Here is a 20,700-nt window from a genome sequence, read left to right on the forward strand (position 1 = left end):
TATTTAATTATTATGATTATAATCAAATTCAGAAAATTTTTAATATTCAAACCATGGCAAATTCGTATAGAAATCGAACCAGAAAGCAATATTTCCGATATTGAGATAAATAATACACCCGACAATGAAAATACCCTAGAAGAAAATATCATTGTCGAATTAACCAATCAATTACATTCAATATACCCAACAGTTCCAATGAATCGGGACGATTCAATTTAGAATGGGGGGAGTTATATGACACATTATTTAGGGGCTCTTACCCAATTTATAAACAACTTTGAGCCGAGAGCTAATTTCCAAAGAACTCTGACAGACCCGAGATAAATCCGTGGTCAGCTATTTCTGCCAAGCAGGCCTCCAAATCATTCCCACCCAGATCAATTTCACGCAGTCCGAATCAAACGGATGCTGTAAACATCCGAACCGATATTGTAAACAATCGGAGCCCCAAGCGAGCCCTGAGTCCGCTAACGTAAACAAAAGATCCCCAAAGCGAGTCCCGAGTCCGCTAACGTAAACAAAAAGATCCCCAAAGCGGTCCCTAAACTCCGCTAATGTAAACACCAATTTCCGGCCAAGATTGGACTTCGAATTTAATTGGCAAATTGCATCATCCTATTTTCCGACTCTCTTGAGTCATTCTCTTTATCCATTTTTGGGGATAAAATCTCTTAAGCCGAGGTTTGATTATTGATCATTGAACTAGAGAGCAGGCGGTCCGTTTTTGAGATCCGAATCGAGCAGAACAATAATTCGAGAATAAATACAAGAGCAGTGAATTAAATAAGTTCGACCTATTGTAAAATTGTAATAGTGAATAAGTGATTGTTAAAAATAAAAATAAATTTTTTTAATCAATTCACTAGTGAGAAACTTAATTTGCATGTGCGGCCGTTATTTGCGACTGAGTGGCGCATGGACAAGGCGCTGATGGCGGCTGCTTCACTAGTTACAGTTCGCTCCGAAACTCGCTTCACGGTTAGCACAAATTCTGAAAGAAGGCCTCTTTGTAGTATCGCATTTTACATTCAAATCGGTCTCGAAAAATACCGTTGAGTGCTGTTCCAAAATTGAAGTCCACCGCTAGGCTTCGTAAGGCCACCATGTACGCTCCCCCTGTTTCGTCAGAGAAGTGGTCCCGTTTGTGGAAATGGAAGACCGCAGCAATCTCGGACGGGCGAGGAGATAAATGGCCGGCTAAAGCATGGTATATCTCTGACAATTTTAAGTCGCTTACCTGTCTAGGCGATGCCAGTGATGCAAGGATTTCGTATAGCACAGCCCCCAACAACGTAAGAAATGCAGCCTTCTTCCTTGCATTCTTTACGTCATTGGCCAGCATGAAAAGCTCAAATCGCTCCTTATATGCGGTCCACTTTGTTGCATGGCTGAGCTCAAATGGTTCCAGGCTCCCGGTCTGTGATTCGATTCTTGTTTTTGGAAGGGAAATCGCACAGCGAAATCAAAGAGCGCTTGAATGCTGTGTACGGTGACTCTTCTCCTTCGATGGCGACCGTCAAAAATTGGTTTTTGATGAGCCACGCCCAGGTGCCCCGAAAAGGGCTACCACGGAGGATAACTAACAAAAATCCACGATCTCGTAGAAGATACGCGAGATAGCTAGACAGTAGGCATGTCAAAAGACCGCGTGGGTCATATCCTGCGTGAAATTTTGGGCATGAGAAAGCTGTAGGCGCGATGGGTGCCGCGTTTGCTAACTCCGGACAACAACGCAACCGAATTGCAGAAAATAAATTCATTAAATTTTGCAAATGCATCATACATTATTTGGAGACGAACATATGAATTTAAAATAAATCGTAACCTACACCATACCTACGTGCATCAAGACTTAAAAGTAAACAATAAAAACGACGTAATAAGCTCCTAAGACTAACATGTGGTTTTAATAAAGCGACATTAAAGAGACAATTAGTTGCGAAACCCTCACACGGCCCAATCGAAATATGTGCCTAATTTTTGGCGGTGGTGTAAGGTTGAGAGAAAAGCATTTAAATCCGCAGAAGGGTTTTCACGCAGACGTTTCTGTGGTGGTGTCATCGTAGATTTAATTTTGATTTTGTAGTGTTTATTTTGCTTTTGAGTAAGGGTATTTTACGTATACGACGGCCGCAGCGATTCCTTTCTTCACATAATCAGTTTCTCACTTGTGATGGATAGTTCACAACGAAGTTGGAGGAAATACCACCTATCCACCTGCCCTCGGTTTTTCTTCCGCCGGGATCACTACAGTGGTCGGCATATGTATTTTGACAAAATAAAAGTTAAGTATACTCATAACTTGAATTTACTTCTTGTAAACTATAGGCATCAATGGAAAGGTAATTTCAATGCCGTTTGAATGATACAATACATTTCTTTACCCATTCAGTACTTATTGAAAAGGACAAATTTGTGTAAATCAACTTTTAAATTTTTTTTTCAAACTTTTTTTCTCGTCTTGAAAACTTAAATTTTTTGATGCAAAAAGTTTCTTCAAACAAAAACAATAGTAACTGCAAAAAGAATTTTTCAAAAATCATTTTTCTTATATTTTTTATGAATTTTTGAAAATGCTTAAAAACAGGCATTTGAGCCATATTTTTCTCTTTTTCATACAAATTTTTTCCGACATTGTCACCTTCAAAAAATCATAAAAAATATAAGGAAAATGATTTTTGAAAAATTCTTTTTGCAGTTACTATTGTTTTTGTTTGAAGAAACTTTTTGCATCAAAAAGTTTAAGTTTTCAAGTCGAGGAAAAAAGTTTGAAAAAAAAATTTAAAAGTTGATTTACACAAATTTGTCCTTTTCAATAAGTACTGAATGGGTAAAGAAATGTATTGTATCATTCAAACGGCATTGAAATTACCTTTCCATTGATGCCTATAGTTTACAAGAAGTAAATTCAAGTTATGAGTATACTTAACTTTTATTTTGTCAAAATACATATGCCGACCAGTGTACGCCGTCAGCGATCACACACCAAGACTACTTACCTTTCGGAGTTCCACGCCGTAACCACTTCCTCATGGGGCTTAACAACATTTTATCAAATTTTCAAATATGATAAATACTTGTTTAGTCTTGTATTCGTCGGAAAGTACGTAACAGGTAGGAGGAAGCGGTTCTGACCCCATAAAGTATAAATATTATTGGGTAAAATCACTACCGAGTCGATAGAGCCATATTCGTCTCTGCTCTGTCTGTCCATATTAACGCTGTGACCTCGGAATTTTTAAAAGGGAGTTAGCATGCAGATTCTCAAGAATGTTGGCCAATCGCAAAGAAGTTAAATTTAGCGTTGGGAGTGGACTCCCAAACATGTTTTTTTGATTTCTTGTTTTTTAGTGTGATTTAAGGAATTTCTATGCCATTTTCACGTTTGCAAAAAAATACTTGACAAACTGTACATCTTTGTTCCACTCTAATCGATGGTATAAGGGGTGCAATATATGGTGAATATTTTTAACGACTTAGAGATGAATTGAGTTCTGATCAAGTATAAGTATACTTTATGGGACCGAAAATGCTTCCTTTAAATTGTTACATACTTTTCAACATTACAATATATCATATTCCCTACGAGTAACAGGTTTCATAAATAATTTATTTTCTATAACTTGAATTCTCCGCAAATCTTTGTACATCTCCTTTTTTCTTGATAAGGTCTATCTGGACCGACTCTCAGTTAACGTTTATTTTTAAGTAGCAAGAATGTTTGTACATGTCAAATAACTTATTAATATATAACGAAATGGGGGATGTATTTTTCGGGAAGTAGCAATAGGATTACATGTAACCAATATTGTGTTAGAATTGGGCTTTCAACGGTAAAATTTAATTAATAGCTTGTGATTCCCATTTTAAAATTAAAATTATCGAATTAACTTGTTTATGCTGCAGAAATGTGATCGGGAAGTTCACCGTTTTCAAATTTTTCCCACATTCGTAAGAACAATTTTTCTAATCCTTTGGCATACTGTGAGCAATCAAATAGAGGACTTTCCACACGGGCTTTCCATACTTTTGCCCTCATGGTTTTTAAATATTCTTTTTTTGTACCCAGGCGTATGGCGATATTTTGGTATTCTTCCCTTGTATGAGCTATTAACTCTGGACATCCAAGAGTAGCAAGCTGCGAGGCAGCCACTCTGAAATTAAAATGAAAGAATCACATTAATAAATGAAATTGAAATGAAAATTTAGGTGCCAATGGAAAGGCAATATGTTATTAGTGACTGCAAAAACAGTTTTCAAAAATTCGTTTGGTTTTACAGCACCGTTTTCTTTTATTCATACAACAATTTTCTGGGACCATCCCATTTCTGAGGTGATATTTAGACAATATTTTGCATAAATACATTTTTAAACTAGATAGAACGCTATAGTCGATTGCCTCTACTATCAGATACCCGTTACCCAGCTAAGCGGAGTGCGAGGGAGATGGAGACATAAAAGCAGCAAAGCGACTGTTCCCAAGATTGCATACAACGCCACTGCGGAAATTTGTTAGGCATTTTTTACGGCTTAATAGCAGCTAATCCATTCTTACCCAAAACCAGTTAAACATATTACTGAAATATTACTTTGAACCTTTGCCTTTATAGGGTCGAAAAAGCATCTATGTGTGACATACTTCCTCTCGGATTAAATATGCCCTTTTACTCTACAAGTAAGTATAAAGTCTCTACAAGTATTAATCAGAAAAAAATAAATGACCTAGAAAATTGGGACTCAATCGCTATAGTTCTGAGCAACCACCCCCTTTTTCGTTCGTAAAACACAAATTTAACAATTAATAATAAATTGATATCCTCGGTACTTAAAGAGGAGCGTTTTTCAATAAGGATAAAAATACGACTCCGCAGGTACTTGGTATGCATGTATGGCTAGTAGAATGGGGTGACTTAGATTTCCTTTATATTGGCCGTTAATGGTAACCGACCATAAACCAACGGAATATTTTAAATTTTCATGTATGTTTAGGTAAGACAGTTTATCTGAAATTTTTCTTCTTTCACCTCTTGCATTGTCCATTCAGAAAGGTGCAATAGGATTACCCTTGCATCATTAAGCTCACAGAAAATTTTTTTACCAAGCTATGCGAAGAGCACACATACACGCTTAAACAAACACACAAAAACTTCTTGGCGAGTATTTACGAAGAAAAGGTGTGGAAGCCAACACATGATCCGACCGAGCGAAAAAAAATCTCTCGTCGGTTGAGCCCAGAGCAAGCCGAATGCAAATGAAGCTTTAAGGACTTTCTGTTACAGCTTCGCGATGAATCTGTGTATGAGTATTTTTTTTGACAGCAAGCACTAGTGAGAGATTTTGGAAATTCCTAAGTTTGTTCACGCCAAAAGGGTGTTTAATTTCTAGCGGCAGTCTCAAGCTGCAGTTTTCTCCAGATGTCTACATCTCACTCGCTCTCACTGCCCAATGCTCTCTTTCTCCAACTCTCCCCTAAGTCTGCGCTTCGCTCTGGAGCGCTTTAGTTAAGCTAGGCCTAGTAGTTCCTATTTCCAAGTGATACAATAAACACCCGAGCACGTCGCGCAACAGCCCAAAAGTTCTAAAGAGTTTTTTTCGAACAAGTTTTCTTGGGATCCTACAATTTCAGCGATCAAGCCACCCCGCCCCATAATTTTGGTCCTTCAAGTCGGATTTCATAATCTTACAATTTTCCTGTCCTGGAGTTTTCTTTGATTTTTCCTAGCAGCAACGGAAATAAAATTATTATATGCCGGTCATACAGCCAGTTTTTCGAATCATATTTCGACTAACGTTCTGTATGATATATTGTCTTAATCCAAAAGTAATTAATCCGAAGCAACGGCATTTAATGTATGTATTTCATTTATGTATGTTTGGTCTATGCGGTCTTAAAACGTTTAATTTTAATTAATTTAATAATTTTTTAATTTTTGGAGTAATTTTGCGGATATTAGGATTTATATTTAAGTTTTGGGAAGTAATTAAGTCATAATTGTGGAAAGAGAAAAGCGGTAAAGGTGGACTCTATTATAAGTAATGCTAGAAGCGAACTGTGTTAAAAGTACTATATTTATGTAAATATATACTCGCTGCTTACTTAGAATCGAGAATTTAAGCTGTGACTTGGAACTAAAAATATATTTGAGAAAAATATCGATTAAACAGTAGCACTGATATGTCTACTGGAATTGTTTAAAGTGTACAATTGTGGGTAAAGGCAACTGGGTTATTGTCGCGCATAAATAACGGAATTAAAATACATACATTCAATGCCGTTACTTCGGATAAATTACTTTTGGATTAAGAAAATATATCATACAGAAAGATAGTCGAAACATGGTTCGAAAAACTGGCTGTATGACCGGCAAATAATTTTATTTCCGTTGCTGCTCGGAAAAATCAAAGGAAATTCCAGGAGAGGATTGAATGGTACCCGTGAAGCAAAGCTTCCATTCAACCCTGAATGTCATTTACATGTTCGTTGGGACGTCTCGTCGATTGTAAATAAAACCTCGGCAAATAATATTACTATGCAGCGCAAAGGCCAGAATCAAACGCAAAATCTGGCCCGGAGCCTGACGCAGTTGGCGCGGGGAATGGCCAGTACGAAAAGGACATCCAGCAAGCAGGATAATATAGGTAAGATGCCGACGGAGGAGCCCCAAAATGCGCAGTACCCAAAAAAATCTGGGTAGCAACTATCTCTCCAGGGCAGCCATGGAGAAGCACACCGAACTGAAGACGTTGAAGCGCAAGGACCTGCTCAACTCCTACGACACGTTGAAAGTACAGCGTGGACGACATCATAGCCCATAATCATCTACTATGGATCCTCCACCTTCCGCCATCCCAACTGGTGCCATATACCTCTGCTGCATGTAAAGAAGTGTGTGGAGTACCTTCAGATATGAAAAATTTGCAATACATGCCAGAGTCAAAAGCAAAAGACAAAAGTCTGAAGAAAATAAAAATCCGTTGCGGGTAATGTTAATTGCTTTTTGTATGCCTAAATATAAAATACTGAACAATGAACGCAAATTAGGCGCAGCAGCAATCAGGTTTACGTTAGAGGATCAACTTAAAAAATCAGAGTACACAACTGCCGCGAACGCATCGACAAGTAACGGACAAATATAGATGTTTCATTTAACTCCATCCGAAATCGTACGGTGTCTTAAAAAAAACAACGGGAGCGTGACATTTGAATACTTAATCTTAAAGGCAGTTCAGGAATGTAATAAATCGATCCATCCAGTAATAAAAGAGAGCCCCATATATATATTTTCACCAGAAGACACAGAAAAAACAAAAAGAAATCAAACAGAAAATACATAAAAAACAAACCGCCGACCTCGAATTTAACAATCATTTCACAAAAATGCATCAAAACTTTTTAAGCCAGGAGACATAGTCCACGTAAAAATAGGTAAATGGCTGGGAACCAAACTTACACATAGATACAAAGCTAAGAAACTAGAAGATAATAAATTGACCACTATTAAAACACAAACCAGAAAAATCATACATGAAAATAGTAATAGAACATTATTTTTCATACTAAATAAATAAGTAAACCGACTTACCAACGTTAGTTATCCAGAACTCGGAGGAAATTATTAATTTTGTTATTTAATATAGAAGAATTATTGGAGTTAGCAAAAGTTAAATTAGCCACAAATTGTAACGACCTCATTTATATTATTAGCCTCCAAACCATTAAAACAGATAACTGTAGAAACTTAGAATTAAAGCAAAATGAAACCCAAATAAATAATGATAAGGTAATTTGTAACTCAGAAAATGTGTTAGATTTAAGCAATGGTACTTGCGTTAATGCTCTCACGAACCTTCGAGAACTAGAATGTAAGATTATCAATAATCAACACTTACCGGACTTCGAAGAAGTATTGTCAGGAACAACACAGCTGAACGACTTTAATGGACCAGTCTCGCTGGATGAAAAACGTCTACACCATCAAGGCTCCTTTATAATACAACAACGCAATTCAACAACAGTGCAATGCCCTAGATAAAGTTCACTCTAATCAAGTTACGCCTAGACAGCAAATTTTCCTAGTTGATTGAACTCGACTAAGTGCATCCAACAAATACAATAATGAAAATGCACCGGCCATTTAAAATTAAGATTGGCCAACGGCGAAGGTGTCAGCGATGGTAGCAAGAGCAGCAGCCAATAATAACGAAGAACGTAAGCATGTTTACCTGACGGGGGAAATCAGATTCGTGTAAATACAAATTCTTTATAGTTCCCACTGATATCTTTTTGCTGAAAAGCATATAGCACATTTCCATTAAAGGGCAAAATTAATTTAGAATTACAAACTAATTATTTTATTCTCAAGGTGAAATTGCTTTCCTATGTTTAAATAAAATATAAAAATATGTTCAAAGAAATAGTTTCACGGCCTTCCCTCTCGTTTCCAACATTCAAGTAGAATTCTAATGAAAGCAAGAATACTGAAAACAAGATATGCGTGTGAATGCCCTGCAGTTAAAAAAAAGTTTCACTTGTAAACACCGCGGGACCTGTCACCTTGCACGAGTAATACTCCATATGGACAATTAAATGGGATGTCAGCTTTTTCACATGTGGAAATGCAAATGAAAATTTTTCGAAGTCACTCGGGATTTCAATTGTTCATTATACTCATTTGTCGTATGGCATGTAACCTGCAGGTGACATGTCCACGTGAAATCACTTGGGAAGTTCAAAATATTTCCAATGAGTGAAAACTTATGAAAATATAGAATTATTTTAATTAAATATAAATTATTAATTATTAAATATAATAACATTAAATATAATTTTTATTAAATTGTGTTATTTAGGTTTTCTGTTAAAGACAATAATTGTTCGTAAGCCTAGTTTAACGTTTCGTTAATTTGCTTTTTACATTAATCATCGCCTTCCTTAAACATTTGTCGGGGTCCTCCGAATCCTTGGACAACGCTCCTAAAAAAATGTATGGGCATATGTTTAAAAAATTCTTTTTACTTGTTTATTTGCATACTTACCTTTTAATGCTGTGTATAACCCTCTTCCGTATTTTTATTGGCCCAAACGATTTCATTATCCACTTTCGGCTTACGGAACCCATAAAATACCTTCAAAAATTACGTACTTTAAACTAAGATCAACGCACAACATCTTAAACTTAATATAACTCTTATCTGACTTTATTATTTTCACTTTAAGAACCGAAAAAATTAAATCTGCTGCGCACAATTTAAATGGCTTGCTTCCCCTTTAATAACTCAAACAGAATGCAACAAGTCTTCATCTCACCCCTTTACTTGATTTCTTTTGTTTTCTCTTCGCTGTTGGCGCGTGCCTTTCTAAAGAAAAAAATTTACGTCTCATTTTTAACATTTCCTAAAAATGTTACTATTAAAATATTTTAAATATTTAAATAAATTTTAACGGACTAAATTTCGATAACTAAACTAAAAAATTATATTTTAATACTAATGTATATCACGTAAACATAACATAATAAGTAAATTAAATTTACTTAATTTTACTATAATCAAATAATTTACTTTTATAAAACAACATTAGTTGCTTTTTTCGATATACAATAATGCTCCTAAAATATTATGGCATTCACATGTCGCTACTCCACGAAAATTTTTCCGCCGAAATGTTAGTCGATAGCCGGACATAACGGACCGGCCGAAATTTGTCTCTGCGAGCGCGGAGTTCAGGCAGATTATAAGACAAAAAAAGAGAGGAAAATCTCCGAATATCCGCCTCTCTTCGTTGCAAGATCGATTTCGTCGGCAGTCTTCTACGCTGCGCCGACTTCTCTGCTGACGTCAACAGCTGCACAACTGAAGGGTATTGTTAGGTCACACATAAATTGAACTGCAAACTTATTAAATCGAATGTTTTATTGGTATTAAATATCCCTCTGTTATTTGCTTACCATGTTAGAAAAAAACATTTTAATTTCTATATATGCAAGATCACTACTTTTTATACCGGTTACTCGTAGAGTAAAAGTGTATACTAGATTCGTCGGAAAGAATGTAACAGGCAGAAGGAAGCGTTTCCGACCCCATAAAGTATATATTCTTGATCAGGATCACAAGCCGAGTCGATCTAGCCATGTCCGTCTGTCCGTCTGTCCGTCCGTCAGGATGAACGCTGAGATCTCGGAGACTATAAGAGCTAGGCTATTGAGATTTAACATTCAGATTCTTACGCAGCGCAAGTTTGTTTCAGCAATGTCCCACGCCCACTCTAACGCCAACAAACCGCCCACAAACTTCAAAAAATCGTAAATATGAACGCGGATATCTCGGAAACTATCAAAGATAGAGAAATGGGATCTATGAACGCGGATATCTCGGAAACTATCAAAGATAGAGAAATGGGATCTCAGATTTAAATTCCGTAGCCTTATACGCAGCGCAAGTTTGTTTCGCGAATATGCTACGCCCACTCTAACGTCCACAAACCGACCAAATCAGTGGCGCCCACAATTTTCGTGCTAGGTAAAAAATTGTAACTAAAACGTATTGGTCTCGTCAATACCTATCGACTGATTCAAAAAAAGTTTGCCACGCCCACTCTAACGCGCATAACGCTTAAGTCTGACGCCAACAAACCGCCCACAAACTTCAAAAAATCGTAAATATGAACGCGGATATCTCGGAAACTATCAAAGATAGAAATATGGGATCTCAGATTTAAATTCCATAGCCTTATACGCAGCGCAAGTTTGTTTCGCGAATATGCTACGCCCACTCTAACGTCCACAAACCGACCAAATCAGTGGCGCCCACAATTTTCGTGCAAGGTAAAAAATTGTAACTAAAACGTATTGGTCTCGTCAATACCTATCGACTGATTCAAAAAAAGTTTGCCACGCCCACTCTAACGCGCATAACGCTTAAGTCTGTTTACCCACATAACCATAGTTATATTGAGACCACGGGTAGGTGGCGCATTTCAATCTCGCTTCGCTGCTTGCATATCTCCATTTCCCCTTGGTCCCATAAGCTGAGTAACGGGTATCTGATAGTCGGGGTACTCGACTATAGCGTTCTTCCTTGTTTAACATCAATTCGAATGGCATTATATTTATTAAGCTAGTAGTTATCGGTTGCAATTGGAAATCCGAACCTAGTCCTGGTTTATTGCCCACTTTGCTGTCTTTTAGTGGCTTTTAGTACCTTATGGTATTGATCTTTCAGATCATTTATTGTTTTACGTGCAAGTGCGACTGCCATACAATTGTATTTTCCCTTAAGATACTGTACTGTAAAATCATATTCTTCTTAATATAGTCTAATTCTTGTTAGTTTTAAACTTGGGTTATTTATAAAAAACAAATAAGGGGCCTATGATCGGTTCTAACTATAAAATGTTTTTATATGTTTGTGTACTTCGAACGATATACAAGGTGAGTTCCAAAGTAAACAGGACTTTTTTAATCTAGCGCCCTCTAGTGGCGCCATCTATACGTCAACTGGTGCGTTAGAATCTGCTATCGTTTATCGACTTCCAGTAAAAATTTCATGACATTTCATCTATTGGAAGTGAGGTTATTGCGTTTTAAGTGTCAGTATGTTTTTGTCATCGGTGCGAAAATGAGTTTGGAACAAGGAGCCAACATTAAATTTTGTTTTAAAATTGGTAAAACTTTTACCGAAACGTTTAAATTGATGAAACAAGTTTATGGCGATGATTGCCTATCCCGTAGCAGAGTGCACGAGTGGTTTCAACGTTTTCAAAGTGGTCGTGAGAACATAAATGACGATGAACATGTGGGCCAACCAAAATCCGTGATCACCGATCATCGAAACTGTGCGTGAATTCATAAAAAATCAGCCGAAATCATCATTGAAATTCATGGAAATAGAAGAACATCTCCAAAACATCGATTTATCGCATTTTGACCAAACATTTGGGCTTACAAAAGGTGTGTGCACGGTTTGTTCCGCACAAATTGACTGACGTCCACAAATTGCTCAGAATTCAACATTCGAAGGACATCATTAAAGAGGCAAAAAAATACCCGAACTTCCTTTACTAAATTGTGACTGGTGACGAAACGTGGTGTTTTCAATATGATCCCGAAACGAAACGCCAGAGTGCTGAATGGAAGGCGCCGGACGAGCCGAAACCCAAAAAATCGCGCCTGGAGAGGTCAAAAGTGAAGACAATGCTGATTTGTTTTTATGATTCCAAGGGTATTGTCCACAAAGAATTTGTTCTACCTGGCCAAAACGTTAATGCGGTATTCTACCTTGGAGGTTTGAAGCGTTTGGTGCGCCGTATTCGACGTGTTCGGCCCGAATATCGCGAAGATGGAAGTTGGCGTTTGTTGCACGATAATGCGCCGTCTCATCGATCGACGCTTGTGTCCGACTATTTGACCAAAAATCACATTTTAACCACCAACCACTCCCCGTATTCACCTGATATGGCACCGTGCGACTTCTACCTTTTCGGAAAAATGCATTTGCCGATGAAAGGAAAGCACCGGCATACTGGCGGCCATACCGAGCAAAGAGCTAAAACACTCGTTCGACATGCTTTTGAACCGTGCAAAACGCTGTATTAAAGCAGAAGGAGACTATTTTGAATAAAGTAAATTGATTTTGCCGAAAAAACTATTTGTTCTGTCTTTGTTTTAAAAGTCATGTTTACTTTGGAACTCACCTTGTATTATAAAAATACCATATAAGAGACATAAACTACGAATATTAATACAAGAAAAATACACTACTTATAAATAAATAAATAAGAAGAATAATGCAAGTAAAGTTAGGACTAGATTCGGACTGAGGAGTAGTGGTAGTTTGACATCCATAGAAGAAGTAATTTCAGAGGTAAACGTCAGCAAAACAAACAACACAATGAAAACTCCAATTGTATTTCGGAAGCGCAAGACTAAGGGACCAGCTGGTATCCCTCACTAACACGGACGACCCATATGAGAAGGGCAATGCGAACAAGCAGGAATTATATGACGAAATTTGTTTAAACGCATTTTTTATAGGACTGAGGGAACCCCTCCGGAATGTCGTCCGATCTTGGAAACCAACAAACATAAACAAAGCCCAGATTTGCAAAACAGAACAAGCTTTTCGGTCTCAGACTAACCTTGGACAACGCGACAATTCATATGACCGTGATAGACCATACTCACGACGTTACGAAAATAATTTAAGAAATAATAACAATCGCTACGAAAACAATTCAATACAACAATAACAATGGATACGATAATAATTCAAGAAATAACAACAACCGATACGATAACAATAATAACAGGAACAACACCAATTCCAAAAATAATAACCAAAGACGGGACTCAGACAGGGACCATAATAATTCAAACACAAACCGTAATATCCCTTTTAATAATAGACAGAATTCTACACAACCCACCTATTTATGTAATATAGAAGATACTACAAATTTTCCAATAGAAGCCTCGAAACACCAATGGAATACCTAAGTAGGCTAACTCATTGTTCGGCCCTACCATTTATAGAGCTAGCATCACCCAACGACCCAAATCAAATCATGAAATTTCAAATCGATACAGGCTCCACATACTCTTTTGTAGACCCAGATATTATCCCCGATTCAATCGGAACAAAACTTGACAAAGACATCCAATTCAACACGATCCTCAACAACTTCAACATTACTCATTTTTCAAATTTAACTACATTCAAAAAATTTTTAGAATCAGGAATCTCGCAATTTCTATTTTTCAAGTTCCACCCTTATTTTAATGTTCTGTTGGGAATAGATTTCTTAACCTAACATAAAGCAAAAATAAATCTTGCAAATAATTTACTAGAAACACCATTTACTAAACTAAAAATCTCTACACAAAATAATCCTACTACCCACCATTTAGAAAAGTTCGACTACCAATAAACGTAGAAATACGGGATGGAGACTTTCTCTGTCTAAACACTAAAATTGGAGATAACCTCTCAATTATCAATTATTAGATAACTGGAGGGTTGTACACAGCCATAAATAATACAGGAATATAAAAGATAGTTAACGAATCAGATCAAGACAAAATTTGTTACCTAGAAAAACCCATGAAATCATGCTCCGATTTTCAAATATAACAGAACATATAAATAGAGAACAACAAAATATGAAACAATTCTTCAATAATATTCAAAATTCAATGTATAAAGAAATAGATAACGAAAATAGTAACTTACACGCACTTCAATACTTAAATAGAATAGCTTTTACATAGACAATATTAGTAACTCAATCGAAAACATTGCGGATTCCTTTGATTTTTCCCAGCAGTCTTAAACCGCTCCAGATAAGTCCACTTACTATATTTTTTTGGGTCATACAGCCAGTTTTTTTAACCCTCTTTCGACTAACTTTCTGTATGATATATTGTCTAAATCCAAACGTGATTAATCCGACGCAACGGCATTGAAATTATGTATTATCATTCCGTTATTTGTGCCCGACAATATTCCAGTTTCCTTTGCCCACAATTGTACACTTGAAACAATTCCAGTATATATTTCAAGCTACTTTTCAACTAAAATATTTCTCAAATACATTTTCAATTCCAATTGTGTGTAAAATATAACTCAGCCGCAGTAAAAAATTCCCGATCACAAAGTTTTTTCTTAAGATTTGCACTCTTTATTTTTTAGTGTCTTCTTTAGTGTGTATATTAACATACATATTCTAATACAGTCCACTCTAAGTACTCTAAGTACTCCAACTACTTTTCCCGACCTACAAATACGGCTAAATTATTTCCAAAATTTAAAACATAGTTACAATATCCACAAATTTACTCCAGCAAATCGTCTGCAATTTAGTTGTGCAGGTGACAAACAAACGCACCGACAAACAAACATAAGCGAAGTCTTTCCAATTCCCGCAACGTTATTCCGCTATTCGCACCCCACATATGTACATATGTACAGTGTACATACATACGTACATCGCTATTTTCGCCAGTGCACAGTGGGTTAAGAGCTCACAATAAATGTTCCTTCCAAACAAACATAATTAAAGTCCGTAATTCTTTACATAAGTAATAAATATTTATTGACTCTGCCTATCAAACAGTGTGATATTTACAATCTTGATTGGTTCCTAAATTCCAATTTGATTCCAGTCCGTTGCCTTACTTCTGAATTAAAATTTCAAATTATTTTACGTCATGGCAACATCAGTAAAATCCGCCTTAACCCGATTTATGGCCACAGCTGACTGTCTGATCCACTTTGAGGCCACTGTGAACGCTCCAGGTGCTCCTACCCTAACGTAATCCGTCTCTAAAATTCGGCGCGATCATTTTAATTCCTTGTGGCAAACGGTAAAAGCAACATATGTGCTCCGATTGCGTAGTGGCTGCAGGCGAGAGCGCCGCAGACACCAAATCCATACTAACATCCAAGTATTACCAAACGTACTACACTTATGAAATGTTTGCCGCGTAGATCATAGAACAAATCCAACAGGCTCCTCCCAAATACCTCAAGCTTCAGTAACTCCGTCCCATATTACCACGTCTTATGGCTGTCGGCTCCTTCTTATCGACAAAAGAGGTTTTCTCGGGCGTTTATCTTCGCTGGCCGACTTTCCGGGACCTTTTCACGGCAATATACTCGATAAAACTACCAAAGCTTACTCTCTCATTACACCAGTTTACAAAAAAAAATTGATGAAATACGCCTTTCAGGAAACCTTTCTTTTCCGGTAAGATACATCTCCCTGATTAAGAAAAGGGCACTTAACATTTTTTCTATGGTACCAATTTTTTTAAGTGTAAATAACGGTTTTCTCACTTTTATATTTATACCCGTTACTCGTAGAGTAAAAGGGTATACTAGGTTCGTCGGAAAGTATGTAACAGGCAGAAGGAAGCGTTTCCGACCCCATAAAGTATATATATTCTTGATCAGGATCACTAGCCGAGTCGATCTAGCCATGTCCGTCTGTCCGTCTATCCGTATGAACGCTGAGATCTCGGAAACTATGAGAGTTACAATACTGGGATTAGGCACGCAGATTCCTGAGATTCCTGCGCAACGCAAGTTTGTTTCAGTAGAGTGCCACGCCCCCTCTAACGCCCACAAACCGCCCAAAACTGTGGCTCCTACAGTTTTGATGCTAGAATAAAAATTTTAACTGAAATGTATTGGTCTCGTCAATACCTATCGATTGATCCAAAAAAAATTTGCCACGCCCTCTCTAACGCCCATAACGCTTAAATCTGTATACCGCCGGTAGGTGGCGCATTTTAATCTCGCTTTGCTGCTTGCATATCTCCATTTAGCTGAGTAACGGGTATCTGATAGTCGAGGTACTCGACTATAGCGTTCTTCCTTGTTTTTAACTCGAGTTGTGATTTGCTATTTTCTTGCTAAAAATATATGAAAATGATTTCCTCGTACCTGCAATCGCGTACTTTTTAGCTTACCCACCACTAATAGCAAGGAAACTGACGTTATGCATAACAACTTGCACCAAATTCTTACGTTCCCCAACACTGAAAATTTAAAATAGTGTCTAACGGCCGCTGCTCCCGAATACTGAACTACTGAAAATCGATTTACCAACGAATTGTCGTGATCAATGGTTCATATTCTCCGTTAAGGTTCATCCTTCAAGAAAACAGCATAAAACTAATTTCGGTTTTAAGGCGTGTATTTTTAAAGAAGCAATTTATGCCAGCGTTTTTTCATTTTTTTCAAATTTTTCAACTTTGACGAAGTGTAGCTTTTAAACTAATGAATGGAACTCAATGATGTGGATAAGAAAGTTAAAGGGCATTCTATTACCTGTAAAATGATGACCGAATTTGGTTTATCACAACTCGAGTTAGAAAAAAAAAACGTTTTTTACACCTAAAAAAAAATTGGTACCATAGAAAACATTTTAAGTGCCCTTTTCTTAATCAGGGAGATGTATCTTACCGGAAAAGAAAGGTTTCCTGAAAGGCGTATTTCATCAATTTTTTTTTGTAAACTGGTGTTATGGGAGCAATCCATCCAAAATAAAGCCGAAATTCTTACGTGGCTTGAGCTTGATTCCTATTTGACGGAGCGCCATCGAATTCTTGAGGCCGTCGATGGCTTCCGATCTGCCAATTTCCTCCACGTCCAGTCCAAAGACACAAATCGAGTGGCAGAATTTCCAAAAATCAATTCCTTCAACACCAGGCTAGTTCCGATACCCAAAGGCTGCGATCTGTGTTCGAAGAAGAACCACCCGGTGCGTATATGTCCACGCTTCCTACAAATGACGGTAGACGACGGGCGTTTAATTCCAGGAGGCAGTGTCGAGCGCGCAGTTTTATCCAGATGTCTCTCCCTCAACATATCTCCCCTAAGTCTCCGCTCTGCTCTGGAGCGCTTAAGTTAAAATAGGCTTAAGTAGTGCGTTTTTCCAAGTGATCCAATAAACATCTATGCACGTTGCGTAAAAACCACAAAGTACTCCCGTGTTTTTTGCGTACCTTTCGATCTTCGGGCTTCACCTAATTTCAACGATCAAGCCACCCCGCCCCAACGGACAAGAATCTACGATGAACTTGCTGGTAGGACTCTTCCAACAGATTAAGATTCAGTTTGGCAGGTAATCAAACAGAATAATCACCAACTGGCAAACAAGCTACATGCCTTACGCAGTGTTCCTAACAGTCTAAGTTTTCCACTTCCCAAATTCGTCGAAGAAGATAATCTAACCGATCCAAATTTTTTTCCTTACTAGCGGGGTAGATCATGAGGCGAAATTAAGGAGGAGCCATGGGTCATAACCTCCAGAAACAACTCAACCCAGGGGGGTTTTTTTTTGTATTAGAAGCAATTGAGGGGGAAACTTGATTTGCCCAACGCACAACAGCTCATAGAAAAAGCTAGCTCCAATTAAGAGGTCCACACGCTGGGGAGCATAAAACTTGGGGTCAGCTAACAGTATATTTTGCGGTTCCAGTTTCCCATGTCGACATTTAAACTAAGCTGTCGCTCGGTGCGATTTCTGCGGTAATGTTAACTAAGTATTCGCATGTTTGGAACTGCGTTGTAATATTAGAGAGACCATCCGTCACAAAATTGGAATCTCCTACTCCTGTTTCAGATGCTGAAGTCCTTGACTTCTTTGTTTGAAGCTGGTTTGCGAATCAGGTTATTATTAGGTGCAGCTGAGAGCCCGAGTCGAGTAGAGCTCTTTAATACTACATAAAAAAATGTTTTTCGCTAATATTTTAAGAACGATTCTTTAGAATGTTTTTTAAGTAGCACCAGTGTGTACAGGGAGCCCAAATTAGTCTAGAAAACGCAGTTTTAACGATGAACTCCAAAAACAATTTCTTCTGCAAACGAGTGTATCGGAGAATTATCCATAAATAGCTATCTTTCGTGTGAAGTACTAAGAGGCGAACTGCTATGTGCTACATGTCGCTAATAAGGTATTTTTAAATAATATGCACGCATCATAAATATAAATTGTCTTAATACCAAAGTTTTACAAGTATAGCCAACAGTTTTAAACACATTTTCGTTTCGTCTTTTTATTGATTAATAATGGCTTCAACTGTTTAAACATTTTGACATTGACACATTGTTGTAAAGTCACGTTTCATAGATATTAATCAATAAAAATGGCCTCATTTACCAGTTCAGTACAACTTACATACGCTGCGTGGGCATGAAATTTTGTTTGTGCGTTTTCAAACTCTATTTTAAGGCGTTGGAAACGTTTAAATGGTATTAAACAGTTTTATATTAGAAACCTTAGTTCTAACACTTTTGGAAAACCACGCTAGTTTAGCTGGAAAACAGCTATTAATAGCTAAGATTTTATCGCCCGCAATTTGTAAAAAACTAGAGCTACAGACTTGTGTCGTTGAAATGGTATTTTAAAATACTGTGTACGCCATAGTTTAAAAACTAAAAAGAACGCTATAGTCGACGGCCTCGACTATTAGATACCCGTTAGTCAGCTAAATGGAATGCGAGGGAGATGCAGATATGCATGCAGCAAACGGCTGTATCCGAGATTGCACACGTTAATTGCTTACAACTTTTTAATGAATGGTCCGATTTGAAGAATTTTGGGCATGTAGATGGGTGTTAATAGCCCTATGTAACATCAAAAATTTACCTCGATTGCTCTAGAAAATCTTTTTCACTTTGAATCGCCATTTTTAACTGTGTTCCCCAAAAGTTTCTCTATGCAAGGCTTCCGAGAATAGGACCCCAAAGATGCAAAAATTTTGTGTTTTCTTTTTTGGAACCAATTTTAAGATGCCTTTGCTGAAAATTGTAAAGCACTGATTTTGTTGGTCCGCTCGGTACGAGATTTGTGCGGTTAGCTGAGTAGATATTGTGTTCGTCCCACCAAATTCATGTGACGAGATTGCTCCGTAGATCAGTGAGAATGCATAGAATTCAAGGGATAACAGTTGGTTTATTTTCGTTTTACTTATTACAGGGGTGGGTGGCTCGGTTGGTCTCGGTGTCGCCTCGCGCTGGCTCCAATGGCAGGAAGCTGACTATCAGTTCACTTTGCTTTACGCCTAGCGGAGGCGAACGTTTCACCAAGGGACTCACCCTATTGCTTGTCGTCCGTGACGTTCCTCCGCTACTCGATGGGTTTTCCGTGGCGATCGCGACGTGGTTGCGTGGTGATGTCTACTGGTTTCGCTTTTGATGTCCTCTGCTCTGCTCCTTATCCTGCTTGCTGCGGTGCTCGATGTATCGTGGTCTCTGCCCCTTGAACGATCGCCGTTCCGGGACTTGCTCAACCGTTCGGCCTCTCCAGGGCAACGCCTCTTGAATGCTTCAACTCGACTGCTCCCCCTTTCTGGCTGGTAGAGTGGTTTTCTGGCAATCGGGGTTTTGGTAGGTTGCTGTTCCGGGACTTTTCCGGTAATCGCTGGGCTCTCCAGGACAACGCTTTTTGAACCCACCAATCGGTCGACCGTTCGTCATTCGCGCCAGGTCCTGCTCAGTCGGGCAAGGCACACTGGGTCTAGACAACTTCCCCTCAAGTTCACGGTTACTCGTCGCAGGACTCTATTGCTCGACTCTGACGGACCACTTTGGTCCCGACAAGGTATGAAACAAACCGCCTTGACTTAGCCGTGTGATGTCCTCTAGACCTCAGCTACCTATGTCTCAATTCGGAGATTCCTGATGTCCCAATCACGAACGTCTCGACGTAGCGATCTTGCTCCTTATAGGCAGGTTGTAGGTTGTTCACGTGCTTTTGGTTGACTTTGACTTTGACTTTAATAGCTGACTGATCTTTTTGGACTGACTCCTCGTGATCCGCTTTCCGGGAACCGCTTTTTTTCCTTTTGCGCACGGCTCGCTGGAACTCTCCACTCCACAGACCCACGGCTACCACCTGGAGTCCAATGTCTTGGCGCTATCCTGCTGAGCCTTCTGTGGCATGTGGCACGCAGGCGCCCTGTCCCGCTGCTGAGATGTGGCCCTTCTTCTCCTGGTCCAAAGTCCACGGCAGAGTCCAAAGTTCGGTGCTTTCCGTTTGCACACGGCACCCTCACTCTGTCATCGAAGTCTCCACTCTCTCCTTAAACTCTCGTTCTCCAAACTCTCTTTCTAAAAACTGTCTTTTTTTAACTTTACTTTCTCTAAACTCTCTTTCTCCAAACTCTCTTCGCGTATTTGATAGCCGGCAAGCCA

At 38.3% G+C, this 20,700-nt stretch overlaps 1 protein-coding gene across 7 annotated transcripts in view; it reads right to left on the reverse strand.

Moving 5' to 3' along the window:
* Positions 1 to 3,683: 3,683 nt before the first annotated feature.
* The window catches only part of sxc (O-linked N-acetylglucosamine (GlcNAc) transferase sxc), a 247,116-nt gene continuing 230,099 nt past the window's right edge, over positions 3,684 to 20,700 (reverse strand). For 5 of the 7 annotated variants that reach the window (XM_065868419.2, XM_017089044.4, XM_017089042.4 and 2 more), the window contains one exon: positions 3,684 to 4,157. In XM_065868419.2, coding sequence (XP_065724491.1) covers positions 3,899 to 4,157 — 259 coding nt within the window. In that variant the 3' untranslated portion in view covers positions 3,684 to 3,898. Of the gene's footprint in view, positions 4,158 to 8,912; positions 8,978 to 9,039; positions 9,130 to 20,700 lie in introns of those variants that run through there. The other 2 variants (XM_065868423.2, XM_036822220.3) reach the window with 1 other exon arrangement.

Source organism: Drosophila suzukii, assembly GCF_043229965.1.
Source record: "Drosophila suzukii chromosome 2 unlocalized genomic scaffold, CBGP_Dsuzu_IsoJpt1.0 scf_2c, whole genome shotgun sequence".
NCBI classification, from domain to species: Eukaryota; Metazoa; Arthropoda; class Insecta; order Diptera; family Drosophilidae; genus Drosophila; species Drosophila suzukii.